Source organism: Onychostruthus taczanowskii, unplaced genomic scaffold, assembly GCF_017590055.1.
Source record: "Onychostruthus taczanowskii isolate IOZ18803 unplaced genomic scaffold, ASM1759005v1 scaffold9, whole genome shotgun sequence".
NCBI lineage: Eukaryota > Metazoa > Chordata > Aves > Passeriformes > Passeridae > Onychostruthus > Onychostruthus taczanowskii.
In genome coordinates, this window is record NW_024506993.1 from 7,309,807 (window position 1) to 7,328,077 (window position 18,271).

An 18,271-nucleotide genomic window follows, 5' to 3' on the forward strand; every position below is an offset into this window, starting at 1 on the left:
TGTGTAATCATCTCTGTGGGTATGGGGGATAAGCATCCTGCTGCTTGAAGAGAAATAACTGACATTAGGGGCAGGATGAACACATCCAGGAGCAAGGGAAGTCAGTCGGAGCAGAGCCCTTTTATTGCTTCCACGTCTTTTTAGACACCAGCCCACCCTATGCAAAGCTCCCCTGAGCTGCTTTGAAGCTGCCCAGCCCACAAAGGCAGGGCTGGAGTCACAGAGCTGTGATTTGTTGCCCAAGGCATCCTAAAGGGAGCTCTGCCACGCCAGAGTGTGGCCAGCAGAGATGCTCCTGTGGCCTCTGCGCTTCCCGGGTGACACAAAATGTCCCCAGGGCTGGGATTTCCCTGCCATCCCAGCCTCTCCCATTAGTGCCCCCAAACCCCCAGCACAGGGGCACAGGTTGACTCCTGCAGCAAAGCAGGGGAGCTGCTGTTGGCCCTGACCTCTCCCTGTCTCTGCTTCAGAAAACGTACCGAGATTTCCGATTGCAAGGCGTGCTGGACTCCACCTTGAACAGCAAAACCTACGAGACCATCCGGAACCGGCTGACAGTGGAGGAGGCCACGGCGTCGGTCAGCGAGGGCGGGGGGCTCCAGGGCATCACCATGAAGGACAGCGATGAGGAGGATGAGGAGGATGACTAGGGAAGCTGGAGCACCGGCTGGGGGTCGCCTGGTATCCGTGCATGTACCTCGTCTGTAACTCAGTTAGCCACATTAGGAATTTTTATGTCAGCTCTAAATGCCCATGAGAAGTTTACCAATACAAATGCCATGTTAGCTGTGTGGTAATAAGATTAGCACCTCTCTTTGATTCATCAGTTTCCTAATTTCATATCTATATGTTCATAAGCAATATGGAGCACCATTGTTTAATACTGTTAATGGAAAAACTACATAGAGAACATCCTAGGTGTGTCCCTGTTATTAAAGTTTAAACAATGCTTCATTAATGTACTGTATATACATTGATGGTAAATTGTTGTGAAGATGAGTGACTCGAGTCCTTTCATTTCTTTCTCTTCTGTGGATGCCAACTGCTTAAAATTAATTAAAAAAAAACAGCTTTGTTTTTAAAAGAAAAACCAGGCAATTACAAATGATTTTTTTTGTTCTCTCTGTTCATTTAAAAACCAGAAAACAAACAAACCCAGACAGCCGTTTGAATCATTCTGCATCCTTGTTAAAGTACCAGGCTCTTCCCTTCAATATGCAGTTAACTCCATAGAGACTACATCCCAAAGGATTAGTCATTCTAATTGCCACACCAGATTAATCCTATCATTATGGATATATCATGCCACATTACAAGTCCAAAGCAGTTGTTTTATGTTGACGTTTGCTCCTCTAAATGTTACATTTTTGTTTAAATTTCAAATAACTGTGTATGTACAAAGACAACTTTAATTACAATCTTAGACTCTACAAATGTGTTTATAATAATATATTGAATATTTATTTCGGTAGATTGTAACCATAATTTACAATTCCTCTGTTTCACAATGGTTTTTATATATGTCATGTACATTGCATTTTGACCAGTAACTGCATGTCCATCAGTTCCTTCTCCAGAGCTTTTACTTTCTGTGTAAAATAGTGATCCATCTTGCTTTTTTTGCCTTATACAAGCCGACAGTTGTAAAAGTGTGAGAACTGTGGCTTCTCAATAAATAACTATTCAGATGTCCTAATAATAAATTATGGAGTCTTTTTATGTCTGCCTTAGAAAAAAAAACCAAACTAAGCTGAGATGTAAGAGCCCCAACCTCACAGAATAAAGGCATTTTCTTTTCTCATGGGTGTTCTTTAGTTTATTAATTAAGAAGATGGTTTCCTGATTTGCTCCCCAGTGTCAGGATTGGGAGCACACAGTCTGTTCCCCAGGTACAAGGGCATTTCTGCTATGACCACCACAGCTGTTTCCACCATTATCTGCACTCTGTGTCCTGTGATTTGTCCCTCGACATCTAATTGATGTCTGCTCTGGTTCAGCCCCTGTTATTATGTGGCCATCAGCCTTACCCAACACTTACCCTCCTTCAAAAGGCCTCAGTTTGTATTTTAACTTCTCCCAAAGCAGTCTTAGTGCAGCAGGGCAGAGACAAACCCTGAGCATTAAGTAAAATTAAGTAAAAGTCTGGTTTGATGGAAAACATGTTTAATGGAAGCACACTTGAAGTGGCTGCCCAGAGAGGTCATGGATACCCCATCTCTGAAAATGTTCAAGATCAGGGGCTCTGAGCAACCTGGTCTAGTGGAAGGGGTCCCTGCCCATGGCAGGGGGTTGGAACTACATCCATCCTTAAGGTCCTTTCCAACCCAATCCATTCTGTGATTCTCTGTTAGACTGAGAGTTTTCTGAGAGGTTTTGCAGTCCCTCCCTCCCATCAGCTGATTCACACCAGAACTGGTTCCTGCTAGCTCAGGTCTCAGCCATTTGAGAGAGCAGCAGAAGAACTGGTGTGCTTTACCCCCAAACACAACAACCTGTGTCCAGCCTGGGGAACCAGGACAAATGTTCATCCCTCACAAATAAAAAATGGGCAAATGGAAAAACATCCTACCTGGATGAGCCTTCCTGACATAATGAACAATTAAACTAAACCATCTTCCAGAACCCAAAAGACATGAGATCCACCCTGGACATATGGGGGGAAATTGGGACCTCTGGAACTGCCTGTGAAGGGGGTGTTGAATCCTGTGCTGGGATAGTTATGGAACCTGGAGCATATTCACCTGCAGTGCTGGATGTTTGCATCCCTTCCCTCTGTGTCAGAGCTTAGCATCTGCTGTGGAGGTGCTGTGCAGCCCCACCTGGATGGCTACACCCCACACATTCAGCATCCACCTTTCCCAGGTGTCCTGGGAACACCACCCCCTTGGAACAGGGGCATTAGCAGGGGCTTCACTTCAGGAGTGGGTGGTGGATGTGCACATTTAGCTCCATTTACGTGTTGAGAAGCCGTTTATGCACCAGAATAGACGAATTCTGAGCCCTGACTGTAGCCCAGCAGATTTGATACTTGTCTTTCTCTGTGCTACTGGTAGACAGAAGCATTGCCAGAAAAAAGCTGATTCTGAGGACTTAGGCAGGAGTATGGCTTTGTGACCACGGACACAGGAAGTTTTTCCCTCTTCTTACCCACCCTTTATATGTGCAGCTACTCGGCCCTGAGTCCTCGGAGGAGCTGGGGTAGTAGTTGAGTATTTGAGTAGACATTCAGTCTATCAAAACCAGTTCAGATGCCTCTGCAGGTCTGTCACTGGAATGCACACAAAAAATGTCTATTCCTTGACCTCATTATGCTTGGAGCCTTCAATCCCACCCTGAAGCCCTCCCAGGATTTCCCTGATAAAGCAAGTCTCACAAGATATAAAGCAAGGAACAAACTGCAAGCACCACCTGGTCCTTTCTTTCTAGGGGGTTGAGACCGACTTGAGACCCACACATGTACTGCTGCACACATGTGTTCATGCCCTCTTTATCCTCTCCCTCAGCTGCCCCAAATATTTGTGTGAAGGACAACAGCTCCAAGAGGAAGTCCTTACTGGGGTGGTCACCAGGCTGGTAGCAAAGAGCACTGAAGGACATGGAAATTTATAGCTCTGCTGGCAGTCAGGCAGAGCAGAGCTGGAGAAACAGCTTGATTCTGCTCTGGAAATGTCTCTCTTTTTTTTCTTCAAACACAAAATATTTATTGGGTAAAAACACAGCCCACTTCCACCTGCCACCTTTCAAAATAGTGAGCCCTGCTCAGTTTTTTGAATGAGAGAGTGTGGGTGCAGCCTTCAGGAGATGCTCCTTGGCTGTGCATTGCTAACGCACGTCGGTACCTCCCTAAAACAGCAGTGATTGGACACCCTCAGCTGAGTGCCTCTGCCATGAGCAGTGACCCTATGGCCTGTGACAGCTTTTTGTGTCCTCAAACCCCAAAAAAAAGCACCCCACAGCCCTGAGGCTTGACCACAGAACAGGGAAGCATTAGCCGACTCACTATTTTTAAGGCATTTGGACCCAAAAGACAAGCTTCAACGTTATGCACTTAGTGTAAGCAGGGAGAAGATCTCACAGCATTGCTGCAAAGCAGGATTGAACCTCCCACTCCACAGCCTGCAACCTGTGGCTGAGCAAAGGAGTGCACTGTCCGGTGATCCCCGCTGTCCTTAACCCTGCACGTGGCCAGGGGTGTGCTGGCAGCCCAACCCTCTCCTAAATGAGTGCTGCACTGTGGTACCAGGAGTGGGAAGACCCACCTTGGGTCAATCCTGAAGAAATGTAAAATCCAAAATTGTTTGGTTTTGCCTGAAAAATATCAATCTGGATTCGAATCCCTCCTGGGTTTGAATCCCTCCTGGCTACAGACTATAGTCTGGACAGGGCTCAGCTCCTGCAGAGCAAAGCTACACCTTGGGCAGTGCCTGTAAGGGCTTGTGGATGATGAGAGCACTGGCAAAGGTGGCTGAGGAATGCAAAGATCTGCTGCTGGTTCACTTCAACCCATTGCTGTGATGGAACGAGCTCCAGCAGTCAAAGGACTTGGTGCCAGTACAACTGCACCTAGATGAAGAATCTGCCTGTACAGTTATGTCAATCAGTTTTGGGAAAAGAAGAAAATTTCATTCTTCTGCCAGCAAAATTTTAAATGATAGATCAGGCCAAAACTTCTCTCATATTTACAGGGAAGTCCAGCGAAAATATCCTTTTTTTGACAGACTTACTTAAAGCATGTGGCATGGAGACTGAAAATGCTATCAACTATTTGACTGACAAGTGTCAGCAGCTGTTCATCCAATTTGTTTTATATTTCACCAACTAACAGATTCTTTCCCCTCTGTTGTAATGCATGTCTTCTGGCCCATAGGCATCTTAGAAATTGCTTTTCTGCCTTTCTAGTGACCAAAACGTCAAAAATATTAGAAGACAATTTGTGTTCAGAAGCATAAACAGGCATGCACAAAGCAAAGATGATTTTGCCAATGTTCAGGCTGTGTTCTTTTTTAAAAAGTCACAGCAAACCTAAGGCAAAAATTATTTCTCTAAGCTTTAAAAGAAAAAGCTAATGCAAACAAAGCACATAATAAATCAGCACAGGTTAAACCATCAACTACCAAAGGGAAAAGCTGCTGTTTAATGGCCAACTGAAACGCAGCTGAGCTCTATGTCAACCTCTGCACTTTGGCTGTGAACTTCAGAACTCTGCATTTCCATCACCAGTATTTGTTCAAAAACCTGCTCCACATTGCCAGCATTCAACAAAGCCACTGTTGTATCAAGCCAAGCTCGGCAAGGAGAGTCCTTTGAGCCATTCACAAAACCCAGCCCTCTTCATCTTAGGTCTAGCACTGCTTTCAGAACTCTTCAATCCTGACTGCATAGAATAAAATTATTGCAGTTTTCACCCATCATGAACTTGCTGGACTAAAAAAAGCCTGTGTGACACCTCTCTCTGGTGAGCTGTATTCCATGATATTTCCTTTAATCAAACACGTTTAGGCTTTCAAGCTAAACCTGAAGTGATATTTTCCTCAGCCTTTCTAAAAGATACATATTCCATTTCAAGTCGTAAATCCGCATTTGTTGTAACTATGCAAAATATGGGAGAAAAAAAGTGCAGAGATTATATGCAATCTGCCAGCAGAGTTGTGTGCCATGAGGAAAATGCCTCACAGGTCAAAACAAAGAAAAACACTGAGCAACAAATTAGTTGCAGGCAGTAGCTAATATGGAGATCAAAAGATTAAAATCAACATACAACGATGAAATCACTGGAATAATAGGAGCACTTAAGAAGATTAAGTCAATAACAGAGTCCAGTGCTACGAAAATAAGGTTTTGATAATACTGTAAAAATTTATATTGGGAGAGCAAAAGTAATTACAGCCATGACATGCTTCACTATCCCTGCCTTAGACCATCTTGGCTCATTTCCTATGCAAGGAATACAGTTGTTGAAATAAACAGAAATGTTATGACTCAAGTGCTCGATTCAAAAACAAACCAGGTGGTCAGATCAGATTGGGGACTGTCAAGATGGGGTCTGTAAATTCAGGACTTGTTGCAGATCCTGGAGGATATGACAGCTGGGGAGAGCAAAGGCTGCAGGGTTTAGGACTGGCTTTCTGCACAGGGAGCTCCACAAGCAGCTGATGTCGGGGCTGTCCCAGGCAGTCAGCTGGAGAGGAGAAGCACGCACTGGAAGAGAGGTAGGAGGAGATAAATAGCTCAAAGACTGGTAGTGGATGTGGTGGTGATGAACTCTGATAACAGGAAAGGTATTTTTCTATCCAGCTAAACAGGCAAAGATTGCGGGTTTGGTTTTACGTCAGAGGCAGAGAGGTGGCAGCCTCCAAGCCCATCCAGACCTTCACGTCAGGGAGAGGAACATCTCCCATAGCCATGTTCAGCAGCTCTGGGAGTCAGCCAATGGGGATGGGAAGGATGACCCAGCAGGGGCAGCTAATGCTCACCATGACAGATCTACCCTTGATCATGGGCTTGGTGTGTGAGGAGTTGATGAGCCAGTCCCTCCAGCACAAACTGGCCATGGCCATGGAACACCAGCCTCATCCACGGACTGTGGGACCAAAGGCCTAGAGCTCCCCACAGAGAAACAGTGAGGTCCTCCACATCCAAGAAGTCTTACAGCTCCTGGTGGGTTCTGCCGTGCTCTGTGTTTGGTGAGGAAGAGCTGAAGCAGCTCCTCTGTGCCCCAGGGCTGATGACTTGCCCAGACTTGTCACACTATCTCCAGCTCCACCCCAAAATTACAATCTAGGCTCATAATTAAATCAAATAAATAAATTATCATCTATTTTTATATAATTTGAGTATGTTCTTGAACATTCAGGAAACATTTGGGTTGTGCATTGAAGTTTTTTTTCCTCCAGTAAGGAGGTCTGGGTTTTTAGTCTGGGCTCTCATTGTTGGGGGGAATTTATAGTGGCTTTTCTAGATCATGTCTTCATGAATCAACCCATTTCTTGTGCCCAAGCAGCACAGCAACACTCTCACTTGTCAATCTGGGAGCCTTGCCAGGCTCTCTCTGACTTAGCCACCACGAGGGACAGGGATGCTGCAGTCCAGCCGGTCCCACACACCCCAGAGGAAGGGACAAGGGGACAAGGTGCTGCCACCCACTGCCACCTCCACACCATACAGCTCGTACAGTCCAGCTGTGCAGCAGACAACACCTGTGACAACAGTTCAAACAATGGCAAATACAAATCTCAAACAACCTGGCGTGGCATAGCCAGAAAGACTGGACAACACTGAGTGAGGAGTGAGTGGCAAAACAGCAGTGGAAGGATTGGTTTTGGAAGGATTCTTTCTCTGTTTGATTTTCTTCATTGAAAAAGGAAGTAATTTTGAAAATGAGATGTTTTTCTATCTCATTAAGAGGAGAATAATTCAAAACACGTGGAGTTTGTCCCACTTACTTTTTTGGCCTTCCTTCTTTCAAGCAAAAAAAAAGGAAGGAATAGGAACATGAAACTGAAGTGGGCTTCTACCCATTTTCACTGTTTTTTGTTCCTTTTCCTGAAACGTTTTCAGTAGGAAAGTGAGAACAAGGCCATCCCCCCATTATATTCTCCTTCTCTACTTCCTCCCACCTTTTCTCCTAAATAGAAAATAAGGGGAAAAAACCCCTACAAACACAGGAAAACTTAAAAGCTCCCACTCTTAAAAAAAAAAATAAAGTACAACATTTCAAAACATTAGGAAGGAACATCTTTCCGTTTCAGTGCTCAGAAATGAAAGGCAGCATTGCTCCATTACTGCAATGCGAAGGATGACTATTTCTGACAATAAAGATGGAGAAGAGCAGCTCACCCTTTCAACAATTTCTTCCTTGCATTACTGGACAGGTTGGCTTTGGACATGGTGTGGATTCCAAGGACTCCTCACCTGCCTCCCGGGCTAGACCAGTCTCACACCAGCAACTAGATTTCCCTCATGATGTCTCTCTCTGCTCCTCACAGGCAGGCAGGCAGCGTTTTTGGGGCATAAAGCCTGGCTGGGATCGAGCCGTTAGTTACCATTCCTGTTGACAGGCAAACTAGAATAGGCTCTGGCTCACTTTCTCCGAGCTGCGGAAGGAGGAATGAGCCGGGAAAAGAGTTCATTCAATTGCTTCTGTTTGGCAGCTCTGCAGGACTCTCCGCACAGACAGAAAGAGATGTGGCAAGTAAGGAGTTGCCATTTTTAGAATTACATAAGCCCATTTGATTGCCATCGAGGCACTCTGTGCAGCTCCTGCCACGGTGCCCTGCCGGTTGCTTTGCAGTGGGACTAGATTTCAAACGGTTTTAGAAGCAGGTCAGATACCAGCTTTTAAAATTGGATTCAGGTTGAAAATGTCGATGTTACTCCTGCCATCACTGACAGTATAGACCAGTACAGCCATGCAAGGACTCTGAGCCAGTTTGCTTCCAACATCCCACTAACCACACTTCCTCTGGAACCTGTACAGTGCTCCAAAAACTTAGGTCCCCAATTAAAAAAAAAAAAATCTAAAAATATAAAATAAAATCATCTGCCTATAGTTAGGCAGTAACGTGCATAACTCAATAAAAGGAAGGAAAAAATACCTTGGGAGGGTCTCAAAGCCACTGCTCCATCCAAGGTGGCCTTGCCAGGCACTGCTCCTGCCCCAGTGTGACAGTGTCTGTTGGGTGACAGGGAAGCAGGGTCACCCCCCAATGCAATGGGTCCCACAGAACAGGATGGACTGCCCGTGGGGACTGAGGCACACAGAGCTGCAGGGGTACTGCTCCCTTGGGCCAAATATCGCAGTTTCACAGGAATAACCTGAAAGATTCACACGGGTAACAGCCCTCACTTCACCTCTGCCCCAAACGTTGCTATCCTGACTTCTCTGTTCATTGCTCATTAATTTGTCCAGTCTCTAACCACTGCAAACTGACTTGCGGCCGTACACCTTGGGAGCACCCCTGGGCTGACCCTTCGAGGTCGTAATTACTGCCTTGCACGGAGGCAGACCCAAATCCAGCACGGTGGGGCCAGGGCCGGCAGCAGCACAGCCCAGCCCTGGGCCCCTCCAGCGCACCCTTGCACAAAGCACCAAAGCCGCAGAAAAAGCTGTTCCCCCACCCTGGTTCACAAAGACAGCCCCAACCAAATTGCCTGGGCCGGTGGCTCACCCGGCAGTCCATCACCTTCTATTAAAAAATAATAGGGAAGAGAACTAGGGGAAAAAAGTATTTCGAAAAATACCTATAAAAAGCAAAGCAGCGTGGAAATCAAAGCCACCATTTCGGGGAGATTGAAGCATAATGCTAATAACTTTCAGCAGCTTCCACTGCGGAGTTTAAGCAGCTGCCAAGTTAAATAACTAGGAGGATCCTAAGTTATCTTCTAGTGGACCAGAAATGCCCAGTGCCGAGTGCCCGGACGGACGCGGGGAGCCGGGCCGAGCCCGCGGGGCCCTGCGCTCCCGCCCGCCCGGGACCCACCCGGGACGCGTTCCCGGGAGCCCCTCACCCAGCGGGTCTGGCTGTCGAGGAGCGAAAGGGGAACCCCCGCCGGTTTTCGATGTCAGCAGCCGGGGAGGGTTTGGGGCTGGGGCTGCCGGGCGCGTACGGGACCCCCGAGGGGAGCGGGCGCTGGAGAAGCCCCGGGTGACCCGGCGTGCCCCGCACGGGGCCGGCCCGGCCCGCCCGGGCACCGCACTCGTTTTTCTGGGGAGGCAGCGGGGTAAAAATAACAGTAGAAGCGATCGCGTCCGCAATGGGAACGTCTTTGCGGCGTGCGCCTTCTTGGGGAAAAATCCGCAAACCATTTCTCCCTCCAAATGTCGGGGGTGAAGGATTAAAACCCCACGGGAGAGCTGCCTCCACGGGAGAGGCGGAACGCGGGGCCGAGCCCGGAGCCCGACGTGCAGACGCTGCTGCCTCCCAAAGCCGGGCTGGGCCGCTCGGCCCCCCCAGAGCCTCCCCTCCCGCCTGGCACTCCGGGAGCGCAGGGGCTCGGGCTCGGTGCTGGGCAGGCGGCGGGGCTGGGGCAGCTGTCTCAAAGTCAGTCAGTTGTAATATGCTCGCCGGAACAGCAGAAGTCGAATCGATAGAGACGGCCTCCAGCTGTGCCTAAACCTGCGATTTCAATTAAAATACTGAGCTCTGATGCCCGGGTCTTAGCTGGGATCTCAACGCCCTGATGCGTAAGGCGTGCGGCACCCGGCTTCGAGCTGGCCGGGAGGCAGCGGCGCGGCCCGAGCCGGTACCCGGCCTTGGGATGCACGGGAGCTTCTCCGGGCTGCAGGGAGGAGCAGCCCCGGGCTCCGGGAGGGCCCCCCTGCCTCTCCTCGCCCCCAGGAGCCCCGAGGCCTGCGGGACCCGCTGCCCCGGGCAGGGCGGTGGGTGCGCAGCAGCGAGCCGCCAGCTGTCCCCTTGGCCAGGGAAGGAGAGAAAGAGGGAGAGACCCGGCTGAGCAAACACCCCGGCAAGGACGAGAGCGGCTCGGGGAAGCTGGCAGCGAGCTCCCGGTCCCGGCTCCGCAGCCCTTCTTTTATCCTGCCCGAAATCATCTCGTTTACAGAAAATATTTGTTTGCACTATTAGTTGGTACTGGAGTTAATTACTCAACGTGTGAGCGGGGAGTAATATGGATAAAAGCAGCCCCAGTGTTTATTGTGTGGGTGAGCTGTTTGAGCGGTGCTTGAATAAACTGCAATTAGGGTTAGATAGAGATTAATTAACATGTGAGTGGCAAGGTGTAAAATAGTTCCCAACCCTCCACTCAGTATAATCTGCAGGCGAGGAAAAGAAGTTTGTGGAGGCTAATTAAATACTTCGCTAAAGCCGGCGAGCCCCGGGAGTGAGCGGAGCCCAGCCCAGCGCAGCCGCCGCCTGCCCGCTCCCGCTGCCTGGAGGAGGTGCGGGCTGGGAGGGCACGGCGGCTCAAGCGCAGCGTGCCTCCCCGGGGCTCAGCCGGGCTCTCCCGCAGCCCAGATACCGGGCACGGCTTCTGCGCTTCTCCGCGGTCCCGTCCCAGCCTCTCCGGCAGAAGCGGGACGGTTCCGTCGCTCCCTTGCACGCTGACCCGACAGATCCGGGCGGGCAGGGCTGGGCGGACGCCAGCACCTGATGGATGCTCCAGGCGGGGTGTCCCCCCGGGGCTGGGCGCTCCCCTCCGCCCGCAGGCAGCCCGGGACGGCCGCCGCTTTTAAAGTTTGTTTCTGGAGCGTGTTGTGGTTCGCAGGTGAAAAAGCCTGTCTGCAAACAGCCGCCGGCGAGCTGTCCCGGCGGGGAGAGGAGGCGCGGCTTTGTCAGCGCCGCACAAAACCCCCGAATTCCTCTAAACTTTCTTAGACGCGCGAGGGAGGGGGGAAAATATATATATAGGGGCCTTTTCATTGCTTGCTTTACCTCTGGCCAGGCTCAATCTAAACCCTTCGCTCCCCCCCTCTCCCCCGGATAATCCTCCCCTTTATTTTAGAAACACACAAAACCAGGTTCCACGCAGCGCTATAGTGGCTACAAGTGAAAGAGAATTGAGCGCCCTGAATCGCCGGGGGAAAATTGGTTCGGCTGAATAGCCCCGGCAAGGGACGGGGCGGCTAATCAGAGCCCGGGGGGTGCTGCCCTGCAGCCGGGCCCCCCCAAACAGGTGTACGCGGGACTCTCTCAATTACCGCGTCCTCGCATCTGAGGTTTCTGCAAATCCTCCCCTCCCGCATCACGGTGTTTTAATTAGAGAGAGGAAGGAAAGAAACCCCGGCATCCAGGCGCTATAATGTAGCGTCGCCTATTTTGGGGGGCTGGGGGGAGTGTGGGGGGAGGCAGGACAAGGGCTACAAGGGCAAGGGAGAGTCGCCGGGTGCCCCCCGGGGCAGCGGACACCTTTGGGGGTGGCAACTTGCAGAACTTCTCTTCGCTGAGCACGGGTCTTTTTTGTTATTATTATTTTTAATTTTTTTTTTTTTTCAGCAGCGAATTCGAGTCCTGGACACGACTCCCTCCGCATTTATTTAAGGCTAATCACCAGTTACCCTGAGAGGGGAGAGGGCTGGAATTAAACTTAGTTTAATTAACATTAATACACTGTCCTAATTAATGGGTTGGCTATTAATTTATACATGCTGGAGAGGCTCGCAGATAAGTGACAATTTATTAATTATCTTCCAGCTCGGTTGCAACGGAGCTGATTGCAGATGGGTTGCCAAAATAACTCGAGCATGGTTGCGTGGTAGTTGCTTTAGAGAAAAAAAAAAATCATTCTCCCCCTTCTTAAAAAAAAAAAAAAAAAAAAAAAAAATCCTCACGCTCATTCGGAGTGGCTCTTCTAACCCCAGCAAGAACTGGAGCACTCTTTTCCACCCAACTTGTGAATCGCACTTGCCTTCTAATTTGCCACATGCAAAACGATTCCTCTGCTTTGCAAGTTGCTTTTTAAGAAGGGAGAGAGAGAGGAAAAACCCAGCTCGCACACGAGCGATTTGTGCGTCTTAAACTGGAAGGAAATTGTGCGTGGAGAGGGGGGGCTCGTCTTCCTCTCTCTGCCCCAACCCACCGCGCTCCAGCCCGGCGCCTCGGCTTGGGGAAGATCCATGGTGGCATCCCCATGTCATTCTGCTCAAAGTGACTTCATATGATGTCAGCTTTAAATGTTCGAGACCGTGATCTGACGCTCAGGAAGATGTTTGCTATCAAAATGTGACTGTGGCCACGCTGCGCTGCTTGGATGAGTCTCGCCGGAGCTGGGCAAAGGTAAGTGGTCCCAAGGCGAGCCCCGCCGCCCCTCGCCGTGCCCCCCGCCCCTGCTCCCGCATTTCCCGGACCGTGGCCATCGGTGGGGCTCGGCTGGGTGGCATTGGGCTGGGGAAGGTTTTTCTTTTTCTTTTCTTTCCTTTTTTTTTTTTTTTTTTTTTTTTTAAATACTAACAAGGTCTAGCTTGCATGTTACTTTAGCGTGTTCCGCTTAATGAGCAGTAATCTGGTACCCTACGTGCCATTGTTCTTGAATATGTTCATTTGAATGTAAATAGGGAGGGGGTGCCGGTGGGGGGTGGGGTGGGGGGAGAACAAGGTGCTTATTAAATTGATTTGTCTCCTGGCTTTTCTGGAATGCAGAGCCGAGCGCGGGAGCGAGTCGCTGCTCACACCAAGTTCCCGCACGGCGGAGCGACATGGCGAGCCCGGGGTCGCTGGAGACGGTCATGCCTTCCTCCTGCCCCCGGCACGACGGCAGAGCCGCCACCGCTAACCCCTCCAAGACCCTGGCCTTCTCCATCGAGCGGATCATGGCAAAGACGTCGGAGCCCAAGCCGGCCTTCGAGGAGCGGCACGGCGGGCCGGGGCCGGAGCCAGGCAAGAAGCCGCTGAGCCTGTGCTCGCCCCTGCCCTGCGTGATCCCCATCCCGCCTCTGGGCTACGAGCTGCCCTCCAAGACTCTCAACTACTCGGAGCTGTGGAAGAGCAGCCTGCGGGGCGGTGCGGGGCTCTGCAAAGCCAACTGCGGCGTCTGCTGCAAGGCAGAGCTCGCCCTGGGCCAGCCCAGCGGCCGGCTCATCAAGCCGCAGGTCATCCACCAGGCAGGGGCCGTTCCGGCTGCCCCCCGCTCCCTCTATTACTTCAACTACCTGGACGCCGCGTACCACCCGGCCGACCTCCTGCACGGACAGCTCTTCCCGGCCGGCCTGCTGGGCGCCCCGTCGCCGGGGGGGCTCTCGGCCCACCAGAAGCTTTTCCTGCTGGAGAACGCCAAGCTGGCGGGGCTGGCGGCCGAGAAGCTGCCGCCGCCGCCTCCCTTCGCCCACAAGGAGCGGCTGCCGGGACACCTGGACCAGGTGATGAAGGAGGCGGCGGCGGCGGAGCGCGGCGGCCCCCCCAAGGGCCACGCCAAGATGGGGGGCGGCGGCGGCGGGGCGGCGGAGGGCAAGCCCAAAAACTTTACCTGCGAGGTCTGCGGCAAGGTAAGGGGGGCGCCGGCATCGGGTGGGGGAACCGGGGGCGGCGGCGGCGGCGGGGCCGTGCCTGACCTCGCCTTCCCGGCGCTTCCCCGCAGGTGTTCAACGCGCACTACAACCTCACCCGCCACATGCCGGTGCACACGGGGGCCCGGCCTTTCGTCTGCAAGGTCTGCGGGAAAGGCTTCCGCCAGGCCAGCACCCTGTGCCGGCACAAAATCATCCACACCCAGGTAGGTGGGGGGCGGCCGGGTTGCGGGAGGCGGCGGCCGCCCCTGCTCTCCGCGCAGCCCCCACTGACGGGCCCCTCTCGCACCCCGGTGCAGGAGAAACCCCACAAGTGCAACCAGTGCGGAAAGGCGTTCAACAGGAGCTCCACGCTCAACACCCACATCCGCATCCACGCCGGCTACAAGCCCTTCGTCTGCGAGTTCTGCGGCAAGGGCTTCCACCAGAAAGGTGAGCTGAGCCGGGACGCGTCGGGGCCCTCGCCCATCATTAGCGGGGATTAAACGCGGCGAGCCCTGCCCGGCTGGGGAAAGCGAGGGGCGCGGGCAGATCCGCCGCCGCTCCCAATTACTTTCCCTCTAAGCTGGGCCGCATCGCCGGGCAGTGCTGACGGTTCCCCCTAAATGCTTTTTAAATGAAAGGTGCCGGGCCTTGGTCCTAATCCAGAGCCCTCCGTTTGCCGCGGGTCACCGGGCTGACCCTGCCTCTCATTTGTGCCGTGCCAGTTGCGCGCTGCTCCGCGCTGACGAGGACCGAGTTTGACAAGTGGGACGGGGGTGCGGGTGGAGACACTTCCTAATGCCCCCCTTACCTGTGCTCCGTGCGGTCCGGGCACCCTCGGGTAACTCCCTTTTCCGTATTTTTCCTCTTTCGCAGGCAACTACAAGAACCACAAGCTGACCCACAGCGGAGAGAAGCAGTACAAGTGCACCATTTGCAACAAAGCCTTCCACCAGATCTATAACTTGACTTTCCACATGCACACCCACAATGACAAGAAGCCCTTTACGTGTGTCACTTGCGGGAAAGGATTTTGCAGAAACTTTGATTTAAAGAAGCACGTCCGAAAGTTGCACGACAGCGTCTCCAGCGCTCCTCCGCCGCGGGACCCTGGGCGCAGCGGGCAGAGCTAAGGGCCCGGCGCGCCGCCACACTCGGACCTGCTCAACCAGGCCAGCACTATTTATCCAAACCAGCCTTCGCTTCTCTGTCCTTTTCCCAGCGAGCTCAGCCGCCGGTAGCAAGCGACCCCGAGCCGCAGTTGTATATAAGAGGAATCTTATTTAATGGCGCGTTGCGCCGCCGGAGCGGGCCAGGACGGGCCGGGCTGGCCGCCCCCCGCCCGGCGCCAGGACAGCGCTCTTTATACGTGTCTGTAAATCTCCATTTTAAATGTACGCTCGAATAAGTGAGGAATATATCTATATCTATATCTATCACGGGACAATAAACCGGCCCTTCGCAGGTGTCTCATTTCCCAGCTGGGCCCCGGCCCGAGCGGGCTGCACGGCGCTGTCCCCCCGTGCGAGCGCGGCTTGCGGGAGCCGGGCCCTGCCGCTCCAGGGCCCGCCGAGCATCACAGGAGCAAAAGGAGGGCGGGAGGGAGCCGGGCGGCTTCAGAGGGCTGCTGCCGCCCCCCGGAAAGGGGTCAGAGCCCTTGCAGGACCCCCGGCGGGGCTGCGCGGCCCCGACCGGCAGCGCGAAGGGCGGCTCGGAGTTTCCCAGCGCCGCTTTTCGGGGTCGGTTCATTACGGCGTGTTTAAACCGCTCCTGAATGACTATCTTTCCTTGCATGCAGATAAAATGATCTCACGCTTGCTTTCCGAGTAATGACCCAAATTAAGAGAGAAAACACAGACCCTTCAAACCGCATTACATTAATCTAATCACTCCCAGCAGGCCTCAGAAACTCTTTGTGATCAGAATATGGATAATCAAGCACTTGGATTACACTAAATATTCCCTTCTCATCTCCCCCCCTCCCTCACTTTTAATACGCAAGTGTCTATTCCGGCCACGTCGTTAGGAACAATATTATTCTAGCGGAGAAAGGAGATTGAGGAGGCCGGGCGTGTGCGTGCTGCTCGGGCCGGGCTTGCCAATGAAGAGGGGACCGAGAGAGGCACCGAAATGCCTGGGGACGGCGTAATGGGGAGCTCACCTTTCTCCGCTTAATTGAGTGGTTAAATAGAGGGAGGCGAGGACGAGCACAGCTCGCCGCCGAGCGCAGGAACGGGAGTCAACCCCTCGCTCCGGGTTTCTGGATTCATTATTAGGCTGCGATGTTCTCCAAGGAGCGGGCTGGGGCCGGGGCTCCGGGCCCCTGCGCTCCCGCTGTAGAGACGGGGCGATTTTTAGAGTCACTCGGGGTTTGCATTTTCTAGAGTCTGAAATAGCGTTTTGACGGTTTGAGGAACGAAAAACAATGTCCAGTGATCCTGGCAGCGGGGAAAGACCACAACTAAAATTGTTAAAAAAAAAATTGGGAGAGTTTTAGGTTAAAAGGAAAATTTTAAAAAGGAAAAAAAAAAAAAATGCAAACCCCGTCACCGCTAAATCACCGCTCCGAAAACCCTGTCAGGGGGAAACGGTCCCGCAAGGGAAGGGGCTGCGGCTGAACCCCCGGCAGGCGGGAGCCGAGCCTGGCTCTCACGCCGCCGCGACAGACGGGGCGGGACAACCCACGGGCCGGGGACAGCGGGAGGGACCCCTCTCTCCCTGAGGACACTGTGCCGGGGGCGGACATGGCAGGACGAGGTCCCGGAGGACGGGAGCGGGGCGTGCGCATCCCGAGGGGTGCCTACGGAGCCGGTCCCGCTGCCAGGTCCGGGGGAAGCGCCGCTCTCTCCGCACCTCGGGCGCCGGGAAGAGGTCTGGGCTGCCAGCCGGGAGCCGAAAGCGGGAGCCAGGCGCGGCTGCGGGCCCCACAGACATCGCGCAGGCTGCTTCCTCAGCTCTCCTGATGGGCGAGAGCAGTGCGAAACCCACTCCCGGGAAGGGAACTAAGGAAGTGCGTTCTTATCGCATTTTTATAAAAAGCGGCGTTGTTTACAGAGCCGTCTGGGGGGAGGGCGGCATCCCCGTCACGGCTGAGGGCATTTTGGGGGCACCCTGAAGTGCCGTGTCAGCCGCCGCTGGTGGGCTTGGTCACCTGGCCCCTCCTGGGGGCGGTGGGCAGCCCTCCCCGGACCGGCCGTCGCTCCGGCTTCCCCCCGATCTCGGACGCACCGGGAAGGGGCCGCGCTCGCCACCGGCCGGCCCCGGACCCCCCCGGCTCTCGCCCGGATCCCGGCACACACAAGCCGCAGATCGCGGGGGAGGGGCGGCTCTGTCAGACACACACACGCCAGAGACTCCAATTATCTTCTCCCTCACAAGATGTTTCTGCTGTCCACGACTGCTCACACTTCGGCACTCTTGCCAGCAAGCCTCAATAACACAAAACCCGCACAAAAACCCCTTTCCCGGCGCCGCAGCCGCGCACACAACAGATTGAGCGGTGCCGGTGCCTCGGGGGGAGGGTTAGAGGTGCCTCTGCGCAGAGAGCGACGTGCCAGCGCCTCCGTGCTTCCCCCTCGGCCCGCCCGGCCCGGCCCGGCGCTTCCCCGGGACCGGGCGGCTCCCAGGTGCGTCCCGGCACCGCGCCGGGCACCGGGAAGCGACCAACCTACAGGCAGCTGCGTTGCCCTTTTCCCTGCACTCCGCTCTCCAAACGTCTGAGCAACCAGTTTGCTGCTAGAAACATGTTAATTGCCAACGGAGCTCATTAAGGCATGCACATGCAAAACACAGCGAGGGAGATTAAATGGACAAAAGCGCAATAATGAACTGTCAAAAATCGGACCCATCTACACGACCAGGAGCACTCAAGAATGAGGCATTTAGAGGCAACAAAGGATTGTCTGGGACAGGAAGAAAGGACGACCTAGACTTTTGTTTAGTCAACACAATTGATTACAAATGAGAGATTAACAGGATAGCTTCAGAGTTTTTTTGAAGGAGGCAGAAGAGAAAAGTCCAATTAAGTGCACCGAATGTTAACTACATTGATTTCCACGGCCAGCGCTGGAGAAATTCTCATTAAACCATCCCTGGCGATCCCTTTTGGAAAGTAATTTGTCTCCCTGATGGAGCAGAGAAAGGGAGCCATGTAAAGAGAAAGAAGCGCTAGTTCTTGGCACAATGAGCTTAGGAGACACACTGGAAAGAGCCAAAGGGGGAGTTAATGAGCATCTGACAAGCCGCTTGGACCCGGGCCTGGAGAGCAGCGATGAAAAGATGGAATTGGCCAACAACTATTCTTTATATCAAACATAAAAAGGCCAATCTGAA

General features: G+C 52.9%; 2 protein-coding genes and 1 long non-coding RNA gene across 4 annotated transcripts in view; 2 read left to right on the forward strand and 1 right to left on the reverse strand.

Annotated features, from left to right (window-relative positions):
• CADPS (calcium dependent secretion activator) overlaps positions 1-1,801 on the forward strand; it is a 206,163-nt gene extending 204,362 nt beyond the window's left edge. For both annotated transcript variants that reach the window (XM_041425708.1, XM_041425710.1), the window contains one exon: positions 471-1,801. In XM_041425708.1, coding sequence (XP_041281642.1) covers positions 471-650 — 180 coding nt within the window. In that variant the 3' untranslated portion in view covers positions 651-1,801. The remainder of the gene's footprint in view (positions 1-470) is intronic.
• The window catches only part of LOC121347217, a 35,366-nt gene continuing 17,681 nt past the window's right edge, over positions 587-18,271 (reverse strand). The window contains exon 4 of the long non-coding RNA XR_005954208.1: positions 587-708. This is a non-coding gene — a long non-coding RNA (uncharacterized LOC121347217). The remainder of the gene's footprint in view (positions 709-18,271) is intronic.
• FEZF2 (FEZ family zinc finger 2) lies at positions 13,073-15,072 on the forward strand. The gene is made up of 4 exons (XM_041425711.1): positions 13,073-13,936; positions 14,029-14,163; positions 14,257-14,389; positions 14,816-15,072. Exons 1-4 carry the CDS (start codon positions 13,151-13,153, stop codon positions 15,070-15,072), a joined length of 1,311 nt encoding a protein of 436 aa, XP_041281645.1. The 5' UTR covers positions 13,073-13,150.